This window comes from Hemiscyllium ocellatum, chromosome 19 (assembly GCF_020745735.1).
Source record: "Hemiscyllium ocellatum isolate sHemOce1 chromosome 19, sHemOce1.pat.X.cur, whole genome shotgun sequence".
Taxonomy (NCBI): domain Eukaryota; kingdom Metazoa; phylum Chordata; class Chondrichthyes; order Orectolobiformes; family Hemiscylliidae; genus Hemiscyllium; species Hemiscyllium ocellatum.
This window is the reverse complement of record NC_083419.1, coordinates 23,407,173-23,434,050: the sequence shown is the minus strand read 5'-3', so window position 1 is coordinate 23,434,050 and position 26,878 is coordinate 23,407,173. Positions and strand designations below refer to the sequence as shown.

The following is a 26,878-nucleotide window of genomic DNA, read 5'->3' as shown; positions in this document are numbered from 1 at the left end:
CAGGAAATTCGACGTTTCGGGCCAGAGCCCTGAAGGGCTGCCTAACCTGCTGTGCTTTAACCAGGAACGCATTTTCAGCTCTGATCTCCAGCATCTGCAGACCTCACTTTTTACTCTCTTATTGGTGGAAGCACTTGTAATGATTGTAGCGAGGTCAGCCAGCTGGACCTCATAGATTATGTGTTCCCTGATTGGGGCTGTTAATCTGGTCCAATCAGGGAATCCTGCCTGACAAATAGAAACAGGAGTGTACTGTCTGTCTTCAAATCTGTTAGCCTAATGGATTAGAGGTGGGCCGCGACACTTTGCTCAGAACATATTCCTGTGCCTCGTGACATGCAAATGAAATATGTCTCAAGCGTTTGAAATATATCTCAAACGTTTGAGATGAGCTAAATAGTCACAGTGAAATAATAAATATGTTTCAGAGACCTTTTTCAAAAAAAGGCAAGTAAACTATTTGATTCCTGAAGGCGCTGTTGTTTGAAATTCTCTTCCTATTCCTGTCTTCAGATGTCTTCTGAAAACAATTTTTCTTTCACTGACCTTTTTATTTCTCCCTTTCCCTTCAATTAATATTTTCAAAGCTACCCAACCTACCTGTCCTGTTGTCAAATATTTTGAATCTTTTTTCTGTGGGAATAGGTGCAATGTGACTGCATGTAAATTTTAATATGCTAGTTTGCATAATTTGTTTGCACTTTTATTTATCCTGTACTTAACTAGAAAGCATGAAATGTGATGTAATAAGACAGCTTAATATTGTATTGTGTGTTTATCCCTGTACTATTAGCTTTCACAGGGATAGGGCAGGAAAGGAGAGTTGAGAAACAAGTTTAATCATGATTCAGTTGAATGATGTGCAAATTGAAGGGGCCATTGGTCTACCCTGCTTCTATTTCTTGTGTCCTTACAGGATTCCATTATGTTCAATTATTGGTGAGTAGAATGTACTTTATTATGTCTTGTAAGATTTAAATATTTAGTGGGGGAAAATGTGGTTTTGTGTCAAGTTAACAAGTAATTTTCTATGCTAATATATGTTTGATCCTAAAAGTGTAACTTATTTCACAGTGAGAATATGCATGGTACTGTTACAAATACAACATGCTACATTGAAGTAAAAAAAAAGAAATGGGGTGTCAGAGGTTCTGTTCACTTTGAGAGCTGGCTTTGAGGGAGCGAGATCAGTGTCAAGAATTTTCCACATGTAAATATAGAGGGTAACTTGGTGATGGGATACTGGCCACTGTGGAGTTATTTCACATAGAGAATGAGCAGTTAATGCTAATTGACTGTTAATTGACAGATTTTGTTTAGATTTTAAACCAAGCAGGTTGACTCTGATCACAGCATTTCCCTGAACAGTGGACCAGGGAGGAGCTAATGCCTGTTTTGTTGAGTTAAAACAAGTGTAGTGTGTGCACACATACACACAGACTTTGCAGACAGAAAGAATATGTGCATATGGTCCTGGTGACTGCAAGGTGAAAATCTTCATCAAAGTGTCTCTTTTTTTCAGCAATACTCAATTTCTGTGCTACCAAATGACAATTCCATGGATTAGTGCCAGCCCATTAGTTGGGTATGGCCAACAATGTCTACCCACCAAAAGGAAATCTTTTAAAGCTGGGGAAACGGTGAGAAGTGCCACTTTGAAATACTGATATTGCAGTACAACACAGTAACACAAGTGAAAACATTGTCCAGCAGAGGGGGTGCAATGCTTTCACTTGTAGATTTGGCTACTTACAAAACTCTGCAATGTAAGATCATCTCTTTAAACTAAATCAAATAGTTTAACTTCTGAATGAAAGAGAATCTAATAAATTGCACGAGGAGGAGAAGAAGAAGACAAAGGAGATATGGAAGTTACACACTTTTTTGGTCAAATGGATATTGTTTAACCTACAGCAGAAGATGGTGGTCTGGATCAGGATTATTGGTGAGTAACTTTGAATGTCAAGAATTTGGATACACGTTTTGTCTTTATTCAGTGGCAACTATTCCTGTGCTGCTGGACACTTCAGAATTGCTGACACTGTACATATTCACCCATCAAGTATTAAAATCCTGGGTTTGAGAGATAATAGTCTTTCAATTAAAGGTTGTTTTGAAGCAACACCCAGATACTAAAGTTATTAAAGTGCCTGTTTGTGTGTATAAAATTAGTACAAATTCCTTGCTGAGCTTGCAAGCATGGATCTTTCATAGCGACCGCCAGACTTTCCAAACCAGGTGAGAGATACTCTGTGCCAAGATAATGACTGTATTCTATTCTATGAACAATGTGCATGATGTCAGTCTCTCTAGGAACATGAACTTTCATTTAAGGAAGATTGGATTACCATTTGTGCAGATTTCCCACAGTTTTTGCAGTCTACTGAAGTTTTATACCTGGAAGATTGAATAATTTCTTGTGAAAGTGTATCATATTTTCGTAAAAGTTTGATCAACTTTATAGTATCTTTCCTCCAGACATGCTAAAGTCTATTCCTTTAGGACCTCCAAGCCAGGAGATGCAGTCAGTGGTGAGCTTTTAAATATGTCACTATCAGACCCTATTTCATCATTTCCGGAAGATAATCCCTTGGTGCCTGACTCTTCAGGTATTTATCCAGTACAAGTGGATCCTTCTGATATTCTTCAAGAACGGAATGAGGAGCATTCTTCACCTACACCAGCAATTATGTTAATTTATGTGACTAACGGTGTTAATGAAGAAGCACTAAGTGTAGCTATTGAATCATAGAATCACAGATATGTTATGAAGCAGATGGATGCCATTTGTGTCTGTACCAGCTCTGCTAATAAGCATCAGTACCTACTATCAATTTCTTGGTTTTTTTTCCTCACGGCCTTGCATTTTCTTTCAGTCCAAATAGTTATCCAAATTCCCTCTTGAATACCTCAATTAATCTGCCTCCATAGTGAATTGGTGAAGATGTGATGGAAGTTCCATTAACTGCTGTTGTACAAGGTGGTCACAATGATCCTTCAGACAGCAACAAACAAATTTAGCCTGACCAGATTGTGCAAGATTACAGAGAACAGTAAACGCTGTGCATGCAGGAAAACTCTCCAGTAACACCAGTTTAGAAATGGTATTTTACTTATGTATGACAGCTCTTAAAATTATTTACCTCTATTTAGAGTTCCAGGCACACTGTCAAAAACAACAGCATTCAATATTAAAGTTCCTTTCATGTTGGCTTTTTGTTCCGAAAGTTCTGCAGTAGTTACAGCAGTTGTTGTCACACTCCTATCAACAAATCTTCCAATATAAGAAACAATCTCTGCAAAGATTTTTATTAATCATTCACCATCCTTACACCAATCTTTTGAGGCTTTGAATCTACCTTCTGGAGTCTGTCTGATCATTCATTCCTCTCTTTATCCTATACTTGAGAATGTGACACAAAAGACTTAAGATATTGTTATACTGCAGTAAAATAGTGATAGTCCTCAGCTGTTTTTTGATGGTGGGACTCTTCATTCAGCCATGTTTTATTGTAAAATGTGTTTCAATGGAAAGTTTCATGAAAGAGATAAGACCAATTAATGTTCAGTCAAGAGTAAATGGTACCCCCTCAATGAGCACTCCCCAGTCTTTGTACTGATGCAGTAGCACACAGGTCATCAGAACTTTAAGTACCATAAGACTTGGAATGATGTTACCATTTCAGTTGCTGAGAGCACAGTTTTTGTCAGCCATACAGGCCATCACTCTCCTGTGTAATTTTGATTGATCAGATCAGGGAGAATTGTGGACCTTGGGAGGAGATGGAGGGGGGAGTGACTGGATACATAGTTGGTTAAACGGGAATACTTTTGTTTTGACTGGATTACTTAATAATGTTAGGTAAATACTTTCACTTATTTAACAGATGGGCAAATGGGCTGAGAAGTGGCAGATGGAGTTTAATTCAGATAAATGTGAGGTGGTGCATTTTGGGAAAGCAAATCTTATCAGGACTTATACACTTAATGGTAAGGTCCTAGGGAGTTTTGCTGAACAAAGAGACCTTGGAGTGCAGGTTCATAGCTCCTTGAAAGTGGATTCGCAGGTAGATAGGATAGTGAACAAGGCATTTAGTATGCTTTCCTTTATTGGTCAGAGTACTGACTACAGGAGTTGGGAGATCATGTTGCGGCTGTACAGGATATTGGTTAGGCCACTGTTGGAATATTGCATGCAATTATGGTCTCCTTCCTATCAGAAAGATGTTGTGAAACTTGAAAGGGTTCTGAAAAGATTTACAAGGATGTTGCCAGGGTTGGAGGATTTGAGATATAGAGAGAGGCTGATAGGCCGGGGCTGTTTTCCCTGGAACTTCAGATGCTAAGGGGTGACCTTATAGAGGTTTACACAATCATGAGGGGCATGGATAGGGTAAATAGGCAAATTCTTTTCCCTGGGGTCGGGGAGTCCAGAACTAGAGGGCATAGGTTTAGGGTGAGAGGGGAAAGATATAAAAGAGACCTAAGGGGCAACTTTTTCCCACAGAGAGTGGTACGTGTATGGAATGAGCTGCCAGTGAAGTGGTGAAGGCGGGTACAATTGCAACATTAAAAGACATTTGGATGGGTCTATGAATAGGAATGGTTTGGAGGGATATGGGCTGAGTGCTGGCAGGTGGGACTAGATTGGGTTGGGATATCTGGTCGGCATGGACGAGTTGGACAGAAGGGTCAGTTTCTGTGCTGTACATCTCTATGACACTAATACTGTGACTGCTGTCAATGCCACCTTTTGGTGGTACAAAGGTTACACCTGTGTGAAGAGGCAACTTGTGCCATTCTGAAGAAATGGAAATCCACAACCAGTTCCAAAAATAGCATCGCCAGAAATTCTGAAGAAATAGTTTCTGCTGGATCCAGGACTCAGTGAGGTGGAGGTAGTGGCAGGCACTGACAACGAGGAGCTTCCTCTCCCTAGTGGAGTCTGTGCTTTAAGTGTCCTTGGCCACTGCTCCTTCACATCACCATTGCCATTTCAGAGGGTACAAAATCATAGAATCATAGAATCCCTTCAGTGCAGAAAGAGGCTATTTGGCACATTGAGTCAGCAACAACCCTCTGAAGAGATCCCACCTAGATCCACCATATCCCTCCCATGCTATCACTGTAACCCAACATTAAATATGACTAATCCACCTACAGTGCACCTTCCTGGACATTATGGGGCAATTAGCATGACCAATCCATCTAATTTGCACATCTTTGGACTGTGGGACGAAACCGGAGCACTGATAGAAACCGGAGCACTGATAGAAACCACACAGTCACAGGGAGAACATGCAAACTCCATGTAGACAGTCACCCAAAGCTGGTATAGAACCTACATCCCTGACTCATTGAGGCAGCGGTGCTAATCACTGAGTCACTGTGCTGTAAAATTCAGTGACTTAGTATTTCAGTTCCAAGTGAAATACCACATTGTAATGAGAAACACATCTAAATCCCAATGGCGTGTTTAAGATGTGCTGTGCCATCACTTTTTACTCATCATTTGTTAATGTTTAAATAAGAGGAATTTGGAAATTTCACCTCAAAGATTCTGAACAATGCAATGCTATCACTGTTGTAGTGTCATAGAGTCATTGAGATGTACAGCACAGAAACAGACCCTTCCATCCAACTCGTCCATGCCAACCAAATATCCCATCCCAATCTAGTCACACCTGCCAGCACCCGGCCCATAGGCCTCCAAATCCTTCCTATTCAGATACCCATCCTGATGCCTTTTAAATATTGCAATTGTATTAGTCTCCACCACTTCCTCTAGCAGCTCATTCCATACATGTATCACCCTCTGCATGAAAAAGCTGCCCTTAAGTCTCTTTTATATCTTTCCCCTTTCTCCCTAAACCTATCCCCTCTACTATTGGACTCCCCAACCCTAGGGAAAAGACTTTGTCTACTTATCCTATCCATGATTTTGTAAACCTCTATCAGGTCACCCCTCAGCTTTGATGCTCCAGGGAAAACAGCCCCAACCTATTCAGCCTCTCCCTGTAGCTCAAATCCCCACTTTCTACCTTTGTGTCTTATTAATATCTGTACATTAATAACTGAGCTGTCTGAGTGGTTTGTTCTTAGATGCGTTCATATTTGGACACTTTCCCTTACCCTTGGAGACATAGAGAGGGAGACAGATCTACTTAAATGCATGTTATTCAAATTTCAGCTACTACTGTCTATCAATATCTGTTCAGATTCAAGTTGCTATTCATAGAGAACTACTGGAAAAGTGCCACTGCTCAGGCTTCACTGCTGCAGCCGAACTTCAAAGACCTCACAACCTGCTCCTTCTGTCACTCACACTTAATATGAGAACTGATCTGGTGAGATGAAAAAAAAGAGTGGTTGGGAAAGGTTGTTGTATCCACTGGCACCTGGACAAAGAGTAGGTGAGGGGAAATAGCAAAGAGTTGTGGAGGTAGGAATGGTGAAAAATAGGTGAATCAGCATCATGGCATTGGAGAACTACTCAGTAGGCCCATTTCCGCTGGTGCTGACATCACTGCGTGCAAAACACAGTGACATGTGAATAGGGACCATGTTGGTGTTATGGGTAATTATTCTGTTTAGTTAACTATGTTGGAAACTGAGAAAGTATTTGGGGAAAAGGGTATAGATAGGATTTAACAAATATGCAAATGATTCTCAAGGTATGCTTTGATGTACTTATGACCTCTGCAGTCCTGTATTAGAGACTCTGCTGGAATATTGGAATATTGTAACTTAAAGTAGGATACGCTGCTGCCTCGTCATTATGCAATTTGTTAATAAACGTTATTTAAAAGAAATCTAGAAATCTGGCTTGAGATTATATGAAGAACAGAAAAACCTGTACTGCAAGAAATGGCCACTGGGTCACAACCTCCTTGGCATCCACACTTCCACTACAAGCATATGTGCAAGCAAGATATGAAGCTGAAAGATATTTACACTGACAGCTGGGAGACGGTCATTGAATACAGTGACCTCTGGAGGCTGACTATTTGGAGGGGCATCAGAAGAGGCAATCAGACACAAATAGTTCAGGTGGCTGAGAACAGGATGCAGAAAAAACACAGGTAGCAAATGTGCACCTTCTCAATCCACTGTCCCCCTGTCTTGCAGATGCAACAGAGACTGCAAGGTCAGAGTGGGGCTCCTGTGCACCAGACAGTGCTTACCACAGAGCTGACCATCATCTTGTGAGATGAAAGGCTGCCATATTATTTACTCTTATCAAAACAATTCATGATTTTGAACACTCTATCAAATCTTCTCTGATCAGGATTTTTAAGGACTGAGATTCAATGGTTTCTATGTCGGTGGAGAATGTGGCTCCTGTCTTTTCCTTTACCTTGGGAAACCATGATCCATAAATCGAATAAAGGTAGAATTTTCTTAAATTTTTTATGATTTCTGTTAATAACATAGGCACTGGAGTATGGCAACTTAAAACACTTTTCAATGTTTTTTTTGTAAAAATTCAAGTGACAATAAATTAGTATTCTATTCTGAAAGCATTTAAAGAGGGGGATAGATAGATTTTCGAAATATTGAGAACTTGAGGGCTATGAAGAGCTAGCACAAGAGGAATTGAGGTCTAGAGCATTTGGCCAAGAGATTATAGAATGGAGGTGCAAGCCTAAAGAGATGAACACCTTACCTGCTTCTATTTCTTAGGTTCTTTTAATCTTCTTTGCTGCAAGCATAATAAGCCCACTTTCTCTAGTCTTTCTACATATCTGAAGCACATCTTCTCAGTAGATTCCTCATCAAAGTACTGACATACTTTGTGCACTGAATTGGTTACAATACTCCAACTGGAGCCAAATCAATCTTTTATAAAGCTGCCTTGTTTTTCTATTCTTTGCATTTCTTTATAAAGTCCAGGATCCTGTCTTCTTTTAACAGCTTTCTTAACTCAGATTGCATCTTCAAAGAATAATTTTTGTATACTCCCACTGTCTCAATCTTGTGCACTTTTAAACAAAATTCTATCATTCAATTTGTATTTTCCCATCTCATTTTTTGACCAAAATGAATTGCTTTGAGTTCATCTGCCATGTGTCATTTCACTGGTCTATGTCCTCCTCAGGTCAACAATACTCATGTTTCATACAGGTCTGAATGGGTATCAGAGGGTTAATACTTGACTAAGTGCACTGAACACCACTATTGTGATGATGTCACAGGGACTTGGCCAAACTAAAGTAAGAGCTTTGTAGGAGACTGACCTGAGGGTAATGTGCTCCTAACAGTTTCTGCAGTAATTTAATTCATAGCCATGAAATCTGTAAATAGTTACAGAAATACAATAAATTTCATATTTCATGACTGCTGAGAAAAGACACATTTTGTCAAGCCTATTGCTTGTTTTACCAGAACCATTGACAAGAGATACCAATATAAATTGAAAACAACAGTTACATTATGTGAGAACAGGGTGTTAATTCATTGGAAAGAGGACAATCCTAAGAGAAAAAGATGAAACTTGACATAGGAGACTTAAAGAATCTAATCATTTCTCAAGCTACAAATCCATTACAGACATACCAGTTAAGCCAATGCAGTAGGTAAGGCAGACATAGACAGTAAAAGTCCTTGCCAATGCTGTGAAGCCAAGTAACATCACAAGTGTGTACAGAGCCCATGTTTTAAAATTGAATGCTTTAATTATAAGAAATGAAGTCACTTTCAGAAAATGTAGAGAAGCAGGAAATAGCCACAGATAAGCAAAAGTATCTGTATTAAGAGATAAATGAATGTGAACAGTTTCCACGAGAAGCACGGTTTCTCAATGGTTAGCACTGCTGCCTCATAATGCCAGTAACCCGGGTTCAATTCCAGCCTTGGGTGACTGTTTGTGTAGAGTTTGCATATTCTCCCTGTGTCTGCGTGGGTTTCCTCTGGGTGCTCCAGTTTCTTCCCACTATCCAAAAATGTGTGGGTTAGGCCATGCTAAATTACCCACAGTGTTCAGGGATTTGTAGTTTAGATGCATTAGTCAGGGGAAATGTAGAGTTATAAGATAGGGGAATGGGTTGGGCAGGATATTCTTCGGAGGGTCGGTGTGGACTTTTTGAGCCAACTGGCCTGTTTTCACACTGTAGAGATTCTATATTTATAAATCTGTACTCTAGACCAAATATTTCATCATGCAATCACTTATGTTGATTGACATCACACAAATTTCGAGCCAGACACAGGAGCACGTCACAGTATTTTCAGATAGAGAGCCTTGATTGATAAAACTACCCACAGACAACAGAAGTTCAGCTATATGGTCCAGTGAACATTACAACTGAAGTTAAAGATATTCTATAAGAAACTCGTCAACACAGGAGACACCAAATGTTTGAATACCTTAATATACTTCACAACCAAGAATTTAACCTTCTGATTAGATGAGTTTGTATTGATCTCAACATCATTAAAAAAAAGTGAAAGAATTTAACCAATAAAAATTCAAGGAAAAGCCAATAGAAAATTTGCTATGCTTTGTAGGCTCACGTCAGAGCCGAAACAAAAAGCATAATTTGCTGAGATTAGTTACATGGACGAAAAGCTACAGCTATAGTGGTTGGTTGAAATGCTTTCTGCTGATATCAAATGTAGGAGAGTTCAGATTCCATATTGCTACAAAGTTTGAGATGAAATGCAAAAGGTAAAGAACATACAATCTACACCATTCAAAAAGAATATATACTGATAGATAGACGTAGCAGCAACTGTCATTAAATTAGATTACTTACAGTGTGGAAACAGGCCCTTCGGCCCAACGAGTCCACACCGACCCGCCGAAGCGCAACCCACCCATACCCCTACATTTACCCCTTACCTAACACTACGGGCAATTTAGCATGGCCAATTCACCTGACCCGCACATCTTTGGACTATGGGAGGAAACCAGAGCACCCGGAGGAAACCTACGCAGACACGGGGAGAACGTGCAAACTCCACACAGTCAGTCGCCTGAGTCAGGAATTGAACCCGGGTCTCAGGCGCTGTGAGACAGCAGTGCTAATCACTGTGCCACCGTGCCGCCCATTGTGTCAGGTCGCAACATAGCACAGTGAACAACTTACTCACTCCGAGTTCAGGTCTGTCATTCAGGCTGAAGTGACTGGAAAAGGGAAAGTTCAAGCAAAACAATCCCATTTTCCAAAGAAGGTTCCCAACAATATAAAGCACTTCATATCAAGCAAGAATGAATCTCCAAGTAACCCAAGTGAGGAAATGTACAAGTTGGTTTCACCAATAATTGAATGACTGAGAGGGGAGCAGAAAGTTGAAATTATTCAAGAATTTGAAGTATTAAGTTTACCTACTTTAGCACTGACCTATGGTTGAAATAATTTCAGTAATGCAAGTTGCAGATACACGCAGTTCCATGAAAGGCACCCACTGACAAGGGATAATCAATGTAGAAAGACAAAAAAATACTGCAGAGAAAAGTATATATATTTTCTGGAGCAGGGAGCACACTAACATCTTCGAGTAAAAAATGAGGTCTGCAGATGCTGGAGATCACAGCTGCAAATGTGTTGCTGGTCAAAGCACAGCAGGTTAGGCAGCATCTCAGGAATAGAGAATTCGACGTTTCGAGCATAAGCCCTTCATCAGGAATAAGAGAGAGAGCCAAGCAGGCTGAGATAAAAGGTAGGGAGGAGGGACTAGGGGGAGGGGCGATGGAGGTGGGATAGGTGGAAGGAGGTCAAGGTGAGGGTGATAGGCCGGAGTGGGGTGGGGGCGGAGAGGTCAGGAAGAGGATTGCAGGTTAGGAGGGCGGTGCTGAGTTGAGGGAACTGACTGAGACAAGGTGGGGGGAGGGGAAATGAGGAAGCTGGAGAAATCTGAATTCATACCTTGTGGTTGGAGGGTTCCCAGGCGGAAGATGAGGCGCTCCTCCTCCAGCCGTCGTGTAGTTGTGTTCTGCCGGTGGAGGAGTCCAAGGACCTGCATGTCCTCGGTGGAGTGGGAGGGGGAGTTAAAGTGTTGAGCCACGGGGTGATTGGGTTGGTTGGTTCGGGCGGCCCAGAGGTGTTCTCTGAAGCGTTCCGCAAGTAAGCGGCCTGTCTCACCAATATAGAGGAGGCCACATCGGGTGCAGCGGATGCAATAGATGATGTGTGTGGAGGTACAGGTGAACTTGTGGCGGATATGGAAGGATCCCTTGGGGCCTTGGAGGGAAGTGAGTGTGGAGGTGTGGGCGCAAGTTTTACATTTCCTGCGGTTGCAGGGGAAGGTGCCGGGGGTGGAGGTTGGGTTGGTGGGGGGTGTGGATCTGACAAGGGAGTCACGAAGGGAGTGGTCCTTGCGGAACGCTGATAGGGGAGGGGAGGGAAATATATCCTTGGTGGTGGGGTCCGTTTGGAGGTGGCGGAAATGGCGGCGGATAATACGTTGTATGCGCAGGTTGGTGGGGTGGTAGGTGAGAACCAGTGGGGTTCTGTCTTGGTGGCGGTTGGAGGAGCGGGGCTCAAGGGCGGAGGAGCGGGAAGTGGAGGAGATGCGGTGGAGGGCATCGTCGATCACGTCTGGGGGGAATCACACTAACATCTATAAAGACAGTCAAAGTCCTTTGCAAAAGAAATATATGACATTAATGACTCCAATTCCATTTGACTATGGATCTCAGACTGTCAGATAGACAGTCCAAAACAATTATCTTCTACCCAACAAACAACTACTTTTTGAGTCCAGAGATAAGAGTACTTTGGAAGAACAGTGAAACTTCCAGGTTGTTTAAGACTTGAGAAAAGTTTTAGTAAATGAAAATTCAAATCAATACATAGCATAGTAATTACAAGGGAAGAAAGTGGTGTGAGTTATTGTCGATGGGTTTAAAAATGTTTATATTAGATTGAGTGTATAAACACCACCAATTGTGATTATATCATGGAGATTAGGCCAGAATAAAGAAGGAGATTTTGCGAGATGGACCTCACAGTCTGTACAATAATTTAAGGCACAATCATGTAATCTGGAACTAGATGCAATGTGCGTATATGTTGTTTTTTATTCATTCACGGGATGAGCATGTCGCTGGCTAGGTCCACATATATTGCTCTAATTGCCTAGAGGGCAGTTATGAATCAACCACAATGCTGTACGCCTGACCAGGATAAGGATAGCAGTGTCCCTCAAGAACATTAGTGAACCAGAAGGGTTTTTCCAACAATCAACAATGGATTCATGGTCATCAATGGAACTTAAATTCCTGATTTTTATTGAATTCAAATTCCACCATCTGCCATAGTGGAATTTGAATCTGGGTTCCCAGGTAATTCAGATTACCTGGGTCTCTGAATTAAGAGTCCAACAATAAAATGCCGTCATCTTCCCATGTTTGCTGAACAAGACAAGAATTGTTATGGTGTGGGAGGAGACTAGTCTGTCCATCATATCTGCACTGGCTTTTTGAGCTTTTAATTCAGTGTCATAACGTTGCTCATTGAATGATTATTTAAACTAAACAATGTCCTTGAATACTTTAATTGCACCTGCCTCCTTCAGAATTCACACACACTCTCACCCTCTCTCTCTCTTTCTTTCACACACATATAAGTATATGTGGTGAATCTACATTGTAGATTTGCAGATATATTCTATTTTGTTCAAAAAGCTCACAATCTGTAGTCAGTCAGTCCATGTGACATTTTGTCAATTTTTGCTTCGAAAATGAACCAGTCTGACTCAAGATTGGGACACAGACAGGCTCTCAGCTCACGCCTTTAATGCATTGTCTGAGCTGAGATGTCACCTTTTTCATATAAAACCTTAAGTTATCTTGGGAATGTGACTTGAAAGAAGTTCTGGGATTTACTTATTAATGAATCAAAACCTGCAACCCCATTTTGAGTGATTAAAGACATATCAGCAATTTGGGTTTGCTCAATACATTGCATCAGTTGTATGACACTTTGATCTTTTACTATAAATTCTGTGTCCTAGGATCCTGTCCCACGAGCTACCTGACGAAGAAGCAGTGCTCTGAAAGCTTGTACTTCCAAATAAACCCATTGGACTTTAACCTGGTCTTGTGTGATTTTTCACTTTGTCCACCCCTGTCTAACACCAGTACCTCCACATCATTCAGAATTCCAGGCAGTGCATTTCAGACTCTGGTGACGCACTGTGAGTCTTTTAGTAACACCAGAAGGGTGAATACCTGACTCCCTCTTGGATCACTTGCACTTGAAGGAACACATACTCAACACTGGAAACTGGTCAATACAATTCCATTAGTTTTATGTCACCTGCAGGCATTGAAGTTAAACTTCCTGGGAGACCAGTCCACCCTCATCATTATATATCAAAGAGAACTGGAGTTATAAAATCAACCATTACACATAACTGTAATGATTATAAAATCAACCATTACACCTTACTCCCACCACACTATCCAGTTTGGGAAAACAGCCCTTCATTGATTATTATTCTGTATTTGACTTTGGATCAGTCTGTCATTGGTCGTCCCTTGCAGACGAAGGTGACTCTCTTCCTCCCTCAGTGAGTCGGTATGTAGCTGTGCAGTCCAAGGTGGCTTCTGCAAGCTCTGTTACACTTGGGACAGAAGGTAGTCACGGGAAGGGGTGGGTGGAGCATTGGTGTGGCACCTAATGCTATTTTCTTCTGGCTTCTGTTTTTTCCCAACTTAAGTCTCGAGGTGCTCGTCGCCTTCCCGAATGCTCCACCTCCACTTTGGACGGTCTTGGGCCAGTGGTTCCCAGGTGCCTATGGAAATGCTGCACTTCGCCAGTGAGGCATTGCGGGCATAGCTGAAGTATTTCCTCTGTCCACCTGGGGCTCACCTGCTTTGGAGCTGGGAGTAGAGCACCTGCTTGGGGAATCTTGTTTCAGTCATACGGACAACATGCCCAGCCCATCATAACTGATCAAGGTCGTTGGCCTGGTTGAGGATGTTTCCTTCCCAGCGGATTTGCAGGACCTTCAGCAGGCAGCATTGGTGAAATCTGGCTCACCCGAATCTCCAAACCCACCCACCGGCTTGAGTGCAAGGAGCAGTGTTGGGGCCCAGGGACCCGAAGGTGAGGAGAACATTTTGTTTTTGGCTTTGTTAAATGGCCAAATGCCACGTGACCGACCCGTGAGATTCCAAAGCCGCGTCCCTCGCGGGTGCGCGAAGGAGGCTCCTGGCGCGCGCAGGGGAGGGACAGGGGCGGCGCTCCCGTCTCACCGGGGTGCGGGTACGCACCGCCAGTGCCCGCGCACGGCGGGTCGGCGAGCGGACGCTGCCATGGTAACCGGCTTGTGGTGCCTGCAGCTGGAGAGGGCCGGGCCGCCACAGGTAAACGGAAACCTACACCCTTCAGGGACCGCGGGAAGAGAGGGCAAAAAGGAAGGATTAAATAATGAAATCCTGAAGTGCATCACTCAGCAAACTGGGGGGGGAGGGGGGTGTGTTGTGTGGAGAGGGTGGGAGTGGGCTGTAAGGAGAAGGAAGGGGGCTGGGGGAAGTTCAGTCCCCTCCAGGGGCTGATTGATTTCTCTGTGACAGTTCGGTGTAATTCCCAGGCTGGCTTTGCAATTGCGGGTTTCCGCAGTTGGGGGAGAGGGACAGTTGTCTCTGAAACCCAAAAACCCAGGGATTGATCAACATGGAATGAAACTGGAGCCGAGCCTGCTGTCGCTGTCCGCTGTCAGTGCCTCTCCCGTCACTGCTCAGTTTGTGTTCATTCCCTCTTGTCAGACCAGCAGAGCTTTCATGCTTCAGCCACTCGGGGCCAACAGACTCTTCAATCACCTCCCTCCCGAGGCCAACATTCAGAAAACGCCGCACTCATTCCGCGGGGATTAAATGTTTCAGCTCAGCGTCTTTTACAAACCATAACTCCTCTCAGCAGATTCAAACTGTGAGTAAATTAAAAAGAAAACATGTTGCCATAGCCTCAGAGGGTTGTTCTCCCAGGAGAGGCCACCGGTGGTGGTTCACATTGAACCCGTTCGGAGATGTTACCCCACCCTCCCAACCACCCACCTTATCCCCTGGTGGCAAAGTTTGCAACATGGCTCAAAGACAGGTTGGAAATTACTGTACATGGTGAGGACGACTAAGCAAAGGTGCAACCAGATGTCTATAGGTTAAGTGAGTAGGCAAAAATCTGGCAGATGGGAGTAAAAGGTGAGGTTGTTCACTTTGACTGGAAGAATGAAAAAGGCAAAATATGAAACAGAGGACTGGGGCATCATGTTAGATCACTGGTTAGCACTGCTGCCTCACAGCACCAGGGACCCGGGATTGATGGAGTTTACTTTCAATGAATGTGAGGTGCTGCATTTTGGAAAGGCAAATCAGGGCAGGACTTATACACTTAATGGTAAGGTCCAGGGGAGTTTTGCTGAACAAAAAGACCTTCGAGTGCAGGTTTATAGATCCTTGAAAGTGGAGTCTTAGGTAGATAGGATAGTGATGTGGGGTTTGGTATGCTTTTCTTTATTGGTCAGAGCATTGAGTACAGGAGTTGGGAGGTCATGTTGCAGCTGTACTGGACATTAGTTGGGCCACTTTTGGAATATTGTGTGCAATTTGGGTCTCCCTTCTCTAGAAGGATGTTGTGAAACATGAAAGGGTTCAGAAAAGATTTACAAGGATGTTGCTAGGATTGGAGGGTTTGAGTGTAAGGAGAGGCTGAATCAGCTGGGGCTGTTTTCCTTGGAGCATCGGAGGCAGAGGGGTGACCTTATAGAGGTTTATAAAATCATGAGTGAGATGGATAGGCTAAGTAGACAAGTTCTTTTCCATGGGTTGGGGGAGTCCAGAACTAGAGGACAGGTTTAGGATGAGATGTGAAAGATTTAAAAGGGACCTGAGAGACAACTTTTTCACGTAAAGGGTGGTGCGTATATGGGAATAAGCTGCCAGAGGACGTGTTGGAGGGTGGTCCAATTACAACATTTAAAAGACATCTGGATTGGTACACGAATAGAAAGGGTTTAGAGACATCTGGGCCAAGTGTTGGAAGTGGGATTAATTTAGGATATCTGGTAGGCATGGACGTGTTGGACTGAAGGGTTTATTTTAGTACTGAGCATGGGTCTATAACAATATATAGATGAGCGTCAAATATCATTCAGAAAATATTAATTGTTTATGGAAACCCCTTTGGAAGTTACAAAACAATGGTATATGGTTCCTGGTATGTGGCATGTTACCCCTGCCCCAATCCTCCACTACAGTCAAATTATTGTCAGAGCCCCTTATTATCTTTGCTGTTTCATCATCTGCTTCTGTATACCTATCCTTGTTCCTCGCTCCTTGTGTTACTATTGTGCTGTGTGACACTGTTCGTGGACAATGGTCTTGGACCAGGTAGTCATTTTTCTTTGCTGTAACTGCTAGTTCAGATTTATTACCAACAAATAGTTAATGTTCAAATACTCTATTTTTTTAACAGGAAATAATGGATGAAGACAAACTGATTGAAGAAGCAGTTGAAGCTGAATTAAGACAAATCAACATTTCCCCATCAGAAATAGATGAACTGGAGGAGCAATCTGAAGAAGACATTCTTGTTGAATCAGATTATGTGAGCTGAAATTTGTGACAAAATTATATTTAAATGTTAAATCGTTAAGCCTTCGACCCACTTTGTAATGTACCGTGTCAAATTTTGCTTTTTGTATCAACAGTGTTCTCTATAATGAGAATACATTTCATTATTTGCAAAGCATGTATTTAGTAAGTCAATTGCAAAATAAGGAGAATGATGAGTTTGAAGTCTTTTGAAATCCAGATGTAAACAGATCTAATTATGCTTTGCCAAAGAAGGCACAAAAACATGTGTACAGGATAAATGAATAGTTTTTGCATAACACATCAATACATTCTGTGAAAAACTGGATATTTTCTGTCAGAAATATGTATTTTGTTTGCACAATACACTTGCTTATAATTTCTTACTTTAAAGAAATGTTAATTTTATCTACTGTTTATTTGTGACAGATTTATAAATGTAGTTCTAATGAGACACTTTATGAGAATAACTGAAACCGCATTTCAAAAGGTCATAAACAGTTGGGAGTAATTTTGACTCCATTAATCTCAGTTTTAATGAAAATCATAGGAGTTGTTTAACATGTTGCCAAACTAACAGATTGCAGTTTAAACCATGGTTCAAAGCTAAATTCACCCCCATTAAATAACATTTGAGAGCAAGTGGTTGAACCAATCCTATTGTGGCCATTTGCAAAAGAAATTCAGTCAATTGTGCACAATCAAGGAGTTTAAAAAAGAAACTTTTTCTCATCAAAGGTGAGCATAAAAAAAACACTTAATGCTGGACATTACCTTCTAGTAAGGAAGCAGATTCATCCTTTAAGTTTAATGAATTGCTAAATTTCACTTAAAGACATGCTGCTTTCTTCTAAAATTAATCCAAATTACAGTAAAGTGGACTGAAAATAGGTCAGTTGACTATATTTTCAGAAATGGAACATTTGAAGGAACTTGGGAAGTGAAAAAATAAAGGAATAGGATCAAAAATATGTGCCTGTTTAACTTCATCCTAAACAGATACATCAGTAAAGTTAATAGCTATTGATTTGTACAGAACTGATGTACCCAGTAAATGATTCCCATCTGTTATTATTTCTCTTTTATGGTTGTATTTGATGATACAAATCAACAGTTTTAGAAGACTCATAAATATAGTCAAATATATTGAGAGTCATGTTGCAGTAGATTATGCTACTGGCTATTTAAATGTTTTAGGTTTGTGTACTTTAAGTGTATTTGATAACTGAATTCTTCTTTAGGATTCAGATGAATTACCAAAATCTGTCCTTGACTACCTGGAGCATATAAAACAAAGAACTGGAAATGTCGAAAAGCTGATTCTCCAGGACCTGGAGCAACCTGACTGTAAGTGAATTTATGCAACACTGCCCAAATTCATCCCATGCTTTATCAGAATGAAAAGGCCATAACTGCATTGGGAAAATTCTTGATAATATATTTAAAAAAGCCTTATTTGCAATGATGGTGGAATTGCTGCTTGTAGGGTTTGACAAATGTCAATTTTCTAAATAAGAACATGGGTCAAAAATATTTTGTTTAATTTCATTTGAAGATGCTTGAAATTGTATTCACTTGGTCCTTCCTCCAACAATACATTTGAATTAAAAACTACAAGGAAAGACTTCTTTGCTTTATTTACATTCCCAGGTTCTGTTTTCTCAACAGAAGAAATATTTTACAACATGATGCAATTCTAGGATTCCAATTATAAAACAATGGAGTTGTTTTTAATTTATTGAGTACATTCAACAGTAGTTTAATAAACAAGTTGAGTTAATTCAGAAGCTCTGGAGGACACTATAGGAAGAAATTAATAACTTGTAAGAATGTTTTTCCTTTCTACATGAACATGTTTATCAGATTTGGTTGAAACTGTGTGGGAATTACTTTGAAGGTATTTATTGTTTATTGTTAATTTTAGACCATATGACCATAAGACATAGAAACAAAGATTAGACCATTCAGCCCATCGAGTCAGCTCTGCCTGTCAATCATGGTTAAGTTTCTCAACTCATTGTCCTTTTTTTTGCCATAATTCTTGATCCTCTTGACAAATCTCCATCTTAAATATTCTCAATGACCTGGCCTCCACAGTGAATTCCATAGATTCACCACTCTGTGGCTGGAGAAGTTTCTCTTTACCTCCATTCTAAAAGGTCTTCCCTTTCTTCTAAGGCTGTGCCCTCAGGTCCTAGTCTTTCCTATCAATTAAGACATCTTCCCAACATCTACTCTGTCCAGGTCATTCAGTATTCTGTAAGTTTCAACTAGATTCCTGCTCATCCTTCTAAACTGCATCAAATTTTACTCATTTCTCATTTTTATTTTATGTGTGTTGTGTTAACCTTTAACAGCTGCGAGACTGGGAGGATAAGGCTTTCTTTTCATAGGCACTGAATGGAAATTCTTTTATATAAGCATTATGAATCTATGAATATTCAAAATTTAACTAGTTCTGCCATTCAATGCCAGAAACCTTTGTTCATTTATTGTTCAAGTATAAAAGCCTGATCATAATAGCATAATTTAATAACTAATTGTACATTAGCTACCTGGGTAAGATGATGGACATGCAGCAAATCATTGATGATTATCGATAGGATAGCTTTATATTGTGTCCTTTTGTAATGAATTAAGACACCAATCTGTCAAAGGAAAATTCTAGTGCCATATTATGCACTGGTTGTCAGGAGTTTCTGAGAGTTCTTGTTTTTGATATTTCTGCCCCTTGCTGAATTATTGCAGTCATTGATCATGATGGTTAGTGATCTCATTTTCTTTTGTTGTCAGCTATAAGTTTCAGGTATAAAGATTGATGCTTAGTGGTTCATGTTATGCCTGAAATGTAACTCTGGGTATCTTAATGGCCATTTGGCTCTGGCTATCTTGCTATATGTGACCGTTTTCCATCCTGCAAATATGCCTGAGCCAGCAAAGTCATATAAGGTTTACCATTGAAATTACTGCGCATTTGACATTTGGTCAAAATTGGCAAAAACTGTATAATATATAGGTGTGTTTCAATGAAATTGAAGCTAACATCTAATATAACCCCCTAACCTTTGAGTGAAATACCAGTCTGTAAATGCAGTAAGGCCACAAGGGAGACATTTAAGACCATAAGACATAGGAGCAGAAATTAGGCTATCTGGCCCATCATTCTCCTGCTTTCTCCCCATAGCCTTTGATCCCCTTGACAATCAAGAATCTATCTATTTCTGTCTTAAATATATTCAGTGACCTGGCCTCCACAGCCTTCAACACTCTCTGGCTGAAGAGGTTTCTCCTCATCTCCATTCTAAAGGGTCTTCCCTTTATTCTAAGGCTGTGCCATTGGGTCCTAGTCCCTCCTGCTAATGGAAACATCTTTCCAACATCCATTCTGTCCAGGCTATTTAGTATTCTGTAAGTTTCAATTAGATCCCCCTTCATCCTTGTAACTCCATTCAGGGGATCTAATTGAAACTTACAGAATTCTGCCTGAAAGTCTGGTGGAGTGCACAGGCAGCTGACCTGCTACTGTCTGGTTTAAATCCTTACCGAAGGTGAAGAATCTCCCAGCATGGAGTTTAACTTGAATTTATCGTGCATCAATTGTCTACAAAATATTATTGTTAATAAAAGCATAGGGACAGTGTTTCAGCTCTGTCCATGTCTCACATCTATTGTCACCTGGAGACTTGTTGAGAATCCCATGGCATCTCTTCAGGAAGGCTTGATGTGCCAATCAGACAGCGTGTTCTTAGTGATATCTTTGTTTTGCAGATGCTGTTTATCCTGAGCGCAGTTATCCTGGAACAGAAATGTTGATGGAATTAGCTGCTGAGTTTGGTGAAGATCATTTGAACCTGAAAGAGAAGGTAATATCACTTATCAATTTCATATTTGTATTTGTAAGAAGATCTACAGTCTGATTATTGCATCTTTTGATTTTATTTATACTTTTTATTGAACATCTAATTTTTTTCAGTCTTACAACCTTATGCAAAAATAGTCATTGTGAAAAGTTGACATAAATGTTCTGCTTCGAGCTAAAATACTTAGCGTATATTTTCTTTAATTCAACACATTTTTCAAAATGGTCAGTTGGGGTGGGCCATAATGAATCATTAGGGTCTGCTCAGTGAAAGTGAAGTAATAGTGAAGCTGGGGAAGTCAGTTATGGGCACAAGGGGTAGCATGCTGAGATATAGAGGGAATGATAAATACGAATGAGGATACTCAGTACATAACCCATAGAATCCCAACAGTTGAAACAGGTCATTAAACCCATTGAATCCACACTCAATCACTGAAGAGCATTTCACCCACACACAGTCTCCTTATCCTATCCCCGTAATCCCGCATTTACCATGGCTAATTCACCCAGCCTAAACATCCCTGGCCATGATAGAACAATTGAACATAGCAAATCTACCTAAGCCATACATCTTTGGACTGTGAGATGAAACCAGAGTACCTGGTGGAAACGCACATAGGTACAGGGAGAATGTATAAACTTCACACAGTTATGCAAGGCTGAAATCAAACCTGGGACCCTGGCCCTGTGAGGCAGTAGTGCTAACCACTGTGCCACTGTATTGCCCAAGGGGAAAATATTCGGGACAGATGGTGCATTGGAGCACATTGCTGTTGGGGCATTTCATTGGTGCTCACAACCATCCTGGCTTCAACAGGTAAAAGCAGCATTACGAATAACTGGTATAGCTAAGCTGTAAGGCCAGGGCTCCGTAATTTTGGGAAATGAAGATACTAATCAATAAGTTAGATGTGAGATGCTATCATAACAATGAATTGTACATGCAACAAATGAGGGAGCAATAGAAGCAACTGATTAATGGATTCAGTTTTGATGAAGAAATCCAAGAGCTCTTTTCACTTGACTTTGAACATGAAGTTGTAATAAGATCAGAGAAGGTGGATTGAAAGAGATGGTTTGTTCTGGAGAAAATAATGTCGGGATTATCTTGGGTTGCCAAGACATTCTTACGCTATATTGCATTGTTTTCACAGAGGAGTATGTGGCCAAGCATGTGCATTTGAGGTGAATGGATAGTAGAGGATAATATGCAAATGAAATATGCAATTGTTGAGATGATCTCAAAGTCAGTTCTTTTGGGTGCGTAAGATTATGCTGTAAGAAAGGTGTAATAAGACGCTTGAAATCTGCAAGTGGTCTGAATTTCAGAATGTTGGTATTCAATTTTAATTTATCACAGCAAAATCAGTGGACATATGTACCAGTTTTCATTGGTTTCTTTAGATACTGGTCCAAATTGAAGAAGAAGAACAAAGGATGCAGACCCATGTAGAACCGCAACAGAATATGGGAACCAGTGTTCAGATGAAGACAGGCAATCATTGTGCTGAGAATGAGACAATGCCAGGTAAAATTTAAAGTTGTAAATGTAATACAGAAAGTACTCCTATAATGCCATAGTTGTGTTCCAGCACAACCTTGCTTAATCGAAAATTGTTTCATAGAGATAATGATGTTTATGGGAAAAGTGAGGTTAGGGGCAGACCTGCAAAAATATCACTCACAATTGCTCAAAAATCGTCACAAAATATAACACAAGGTATAGCTCAGCCTGAATAAAGGTTGAAATTATATTTATTAACAAAACACAATTAAGTTAGAGTACATCTCTGTATAGTACTTCTCACAGAAAGCTGCTCTGTCGGACATTGTGCTTGCACTGAATGGTAAGAAGGCTGGTGCTGACAACGCGCATGCACAGAATGGTGCAGAGAGTTAGGCGTGGATATCAGTGCATGCGCAGAACGTGCAGAGATTCCAATGTGTACAGTGGCGCATGCGCAGAACAAAGTGCCTGAACTAAACCCTGCTGGAATCGTGCTATTGCCAACGGAAGTTAATGTTCTCGAAAACACTGTTACTCTAATTCTTCAGCGACGTTACAGCCAAATCGGACTGCCAAAACACGCATTGTCCCAAAGCTACTTGTACTTAAGCCAGGACTTCCCAAAATGTTGGTTCTATCACCCATTGGGTCAGGCAGCAAAGGTTTGAGATCACAAGGGACAATGCAGCAATGGCTGTCATGGAACTCTGACCAAGCGACAACAGCCACATGGTCCCTTTAAATTTTGCATTCTTTTTAGTAGAGAACATGGGTTAACTGCCCAATCTTTTTAGGTCAGAATCCTGTGCAAAAAAACCTTTTCAGAAAGGTCAGTGATTTCAGAATCGACGTTTTGGGCATAAGCCCTTTCTCATTTTTGAAAAAGGGCTTATGCCCGAAACGTTGGTTCTCCTGTTCCTCGGATGTTACCTGGCCTGCTGTGTTTTTCCAGCACCACATTTTTCAACATAAGTGAAATTATGCTTTGCAAGTGCCTCACTATGATGATCATCTTTCACCCACCCATTTTCATCATTTTACAGCTTTTCAAAAAAAAACCTGTTCATATGATGCATTTATTTCTGTGTGACAGGGATTTTAAAAAAGTATTCATGTACAGGATGCGGATGTTGTTGGCAAAGCCAGCATTTGTTGATTATCTCCAGCTGCCTTTGAGAAGATAAGGTTAGGCTATGTTCTTGAACTATCACAATCCTCAGTGCTTTGAATGGGAGTTGCAGTATTTACAGTTTGTACTGTTCCCATGTTCTGATGCTCTTGTCCTATATAGCTGGGGTTTAAATGGTGCCATTAAAGGTGGGTTGGTGTAACACACCATTCATATAATATGCACTAATACCATCATTCTTCATTGGAGGAGGGAGTAAATGTTGAAGGTGGAATGCTGATCCAAATAAGTTACTTTGTGCAGGACGATGCCAAACTTCTTGAATGTTATTGATATTTCTGATTTTGTTTTCACCCTCCCCCTCTGTTTGTGCATTAAGATTAGATTTCCTACAGTATGGAAACAGGCCCTTTGGCCCAACAAGTCCACACTGACCCTCTGAAGAGTAACCCACCCAAACCCATTATTTACCCCTGACTAATGCACCTAACACTGTGGGCAATTTAACAAGGCCAATTCACCTGGCTTGCACATCTTTTGGATTGTGGGAGGAAACCAGAGCCCCTGGAGGAAACCCACACAGACACAGGGAGAATGTGCAAATTTCACACAGTTTTCCCAGAGTTGGGAATCAAAACTGGGTCCTGGGTGCTGTGAAGCAACAGTGCTAACCACTGGGCCACTGTGCCGCACTGAAGTTTAATTAGAAGAGCTTATTTATCAACCACTTTTTAGACTTGATGAGCATTTAAACTTGAAATGATAGGCAAGCGTGCTGTGAATTTATAGCATTTCTGGGTTCTTTTATCACAGTTTTCCAGTGTTTGCAGTTTGTCACAGAAATAAATGGGAATGTAACATCAGATTTACTCAGTGCCTTCATCAATGGAATCTGTCCATTTATATTGTGGAAATACAAATTTTTCAACTACCAGCTTATCCTGATGTTGAGATCTCTGTGTAATAAATTGGCTATAAATTCAACTTTGGTTGTTGTCATGTAATGGAGTGAGTGAAATTTACCAGGAAAACAAACCCACACTTTGATAAGTAATCATTTATTTGGGTTCAGATAATGAAGAGACTTTAGCTCATGAGTGCAAAGAGGTGGAGGAACGTTGTCAGCTGTCACTACAACAGTGGGAAATAGAACAAGAAGCACTGAAGAAATCAAAGCTGGCAGAGTTGATGGAATGGAGGAAACGAGAAAAGGAGCTGGCAGTGGAAGAAGAGGAAAGAGCCAAGAGTAGACAGCAACAATTTGAAGAAAAACTAGAGAGACTGGCAGAGGAGAGGCAGGTAAGTGTTAGACTAAATTTAATGAGGTGACAATACTGCATTGCAGTAAAATTAATACTTTGAATGTTTTTCTTGTTTTGTTGTAATATTACAGTGCTACAGATAAGAGAGCTAACAGCAGGTTCTTCTATACAATGCTGGAAATGTTCATCACAAATTATCTAAGATATAATCCTGTCACTCCCAAGAGTTTGCCGAAAGAACTGGCGAAAACAATTGGTTTTTCAGCCACCCTCCAGTGGTTCAGAGGCTATGGCTCTAAATGGTGGAATCCGGTAGCCGTTGATTAAAGATATAATGTTTATACTTGATGTACATTTTTCTTTTAAAGAGGATAAGATAAAATGTGTTTTATTATCTAGAAATCAAGTAAACTTAAAACAATAAACATAAAACAGACATATAATGAATGGAGAAAGGTGAATGGAGAAAGGAGAGACTGCAAGCAGAGATTTTACTTTAATTGTAATTTGGAATCTGTGTTCATGGTTATCTCTTATAAAGTGAAGGTTTCAGTGGACATACATGCTGGCCTGGAACAGCCACTTAGGCAAGCTGTTAGGAAATTGTTCTGTGTACTCTGTACCTAGTGAATGAATTGTAAGACAAACCTATTTTTTAGTTCCGAAGTGCAATTAGAAAGACTGATAGGACCAGGAACATTGATGATCAGGCTTGAAAGCTGCTGATCAATAAAACAATAAATAGAAGTTGGAGCAAATTACTGGACATGCTGAAATTTGAACAGCAGGTCAGGGAGTATCCATTGGAGAGATGGCAAGCTAACGTTTTGAGTTTAGCTTAGATTCCCTACAGTGTGGAAACAGGCCCTTCAGTCCAACAAGTCCACAATGACCCTCCGAACAGCAACCCACCCAGACCCATTTCCCTCTAACAAATGCACCTAACACTATGGGCAGTTTAGCATGGCCAATTCACCTGACCTGCACATCTTTGAATTGTGGAAGGAAACTGGAGCACACGGACGAAATCCACACAGACACAAGGAGAATGTGCAGACTCCAACAGACAGTCACCCAAGGTTAGAATCGAACCTGAGTCCCTGGTGCTGTGAGGCAACAGTGTTTACCACTGAGCCACCATGCCACCTATGACTCTTCATCAGAGCTGAACTGAATTGTGGAAGTGGCAGCATTTATGCAATGAGAGATGGGGTATGAGAGCATCTCATCTTCAAATTACAACCTTCGGGGCTCAACATTGAATTCGACACCTTCAAATTGTGAAGCCATTCCTTCCCTTTCTTTTAGCTTACTTGTTACATAGTCTATCCCGCCTCTCTCCCCTCCTCCCATCCCAGTGGGACTGCCTGTTCTTTCAAGTCTGGCAGTTAGACATACCATTGTTCTGCCATTCTCACATGCTGATCATTTAATCTGAACTATCAACATTCTTTCTCCCCCAACATTCCAACCTCCTTCCACCACCCCCATCCCCTCAACCATAAATGCTGTCTCTTCCACACTTCACGTCAGCTCCGATGAAGAGTCATCTAGACTTGAAACATTAGCTTGCTGTTTCTCCATGGATGCTACTTGATCTGCTGTGATCTCAAGCATTTTTTTTGTTTTCGGAGAGAAGTTGAAACTTGGCAATATGGACAGGGGTTATTGGTAGTCAGTGGCTGAATCCCAATCACAACGTTGGACAGTGACTGGTTAAAGACATTCAGTTGGCTGAATGGCTGGTTGACAACGTGGAGTGATTTCAACAGCATGTGTTCAATTCCCACACTGATGGAGGTTTCCATAACCAACTCTCCTTCTTGACTTCTTTGCTTGTCTGGGGTGTGGTGATCCTCAGGTCTAATGAGAGAGCAGCCCTACATTGCAAGAAGACTATGACAACCTTACCTTCTCCTTTTACTTTGAATCAAGTTTAAAGTGAATTAATGTTATTTTGGATCTCTTGTGAGAATAGAAATACTATCATCAACTAACAATGGAATTGAGAATAACAAATAAAGTGGGAACCTGTCTGTTGTGTCTAATTTTGCAGATGTTTTTTCCAGATCTGCTCTTGTTCCAAGTGTTATTGCTTCAGCTTATCTGATAATGTGCCACACTTATTCCATGAAGAACTGAGCTGTACTTCAAACACATGTCAAAAAATGTGGCCTGTGTAGAGTTGAGGAATTGTGGTTAGAGCAATGTCAAGAATGGCTTACATTTTCGACCTTAAATGATGGTGCCATTAATTCACTCAAGGTCAGCAGCTTCTAAAGGCTGTGCATGCATTGAATAATGCAAAACATATTGACAAGGTCCAACATGGAAGGCTGGTCCAAAATTTAAGAACCCATGGGGTCCAAGGCAAGTTGGAAAGCTGGATCCAAATTATCTTACACATAAGAAGCAAAGGGTTATTGGAAGCCTGTGACTAACAGCGTACCACAGGGATCAGTGCTGAGACCCTGTTATATACATTAACAACTTGAATGTGAATGTAGATGGTGTAATTAGTAAGTTGCAGGTGACTCATGCGACAATGCTGTTACTTTAAGAGGTTATTTTGTCCTGT

General features: G+C 40.9%; 1 protein-coding gene across 1 annotated transcript in view; it reads left to right on the top strand.

Annotated features, from left to right (window-relative positions):
- Positions 1–14,263: 14,263 nt before the first annotated feature.
- Positions 14,264–26,878, top strand: part of lrriq1 (leucine-rich repeats and IQ motif containing 1) — a 185,301-nt gene continuing 172,686 nt past the window's right edge. Inside the window, exons 1-6 of the mRNA XM_060840054.1 lie at positions 14,264–14,314; positions 16,422–16,553; positions 17,782–17,887; positions 20,309–20,403; positions 21,807–21,930; positions 24,111–24,337. Of these exons, the coding sequence (XP_060696037.1) occupies positions 14,264–14,314; positions 16,422–16,553; positions 17,782–17,887; positions 20,309–20,403; positions 21,807–21,930; positions 24,111–24,337 (735 nt within the window). The remainder of the gene's footprint in view (positions 14,315–16,421; positions 16,554–17,781; positions 17,888–20,308; positions 20,404–21,806; positions 21,931–24,110; positions 24,338–26,878) is intronic.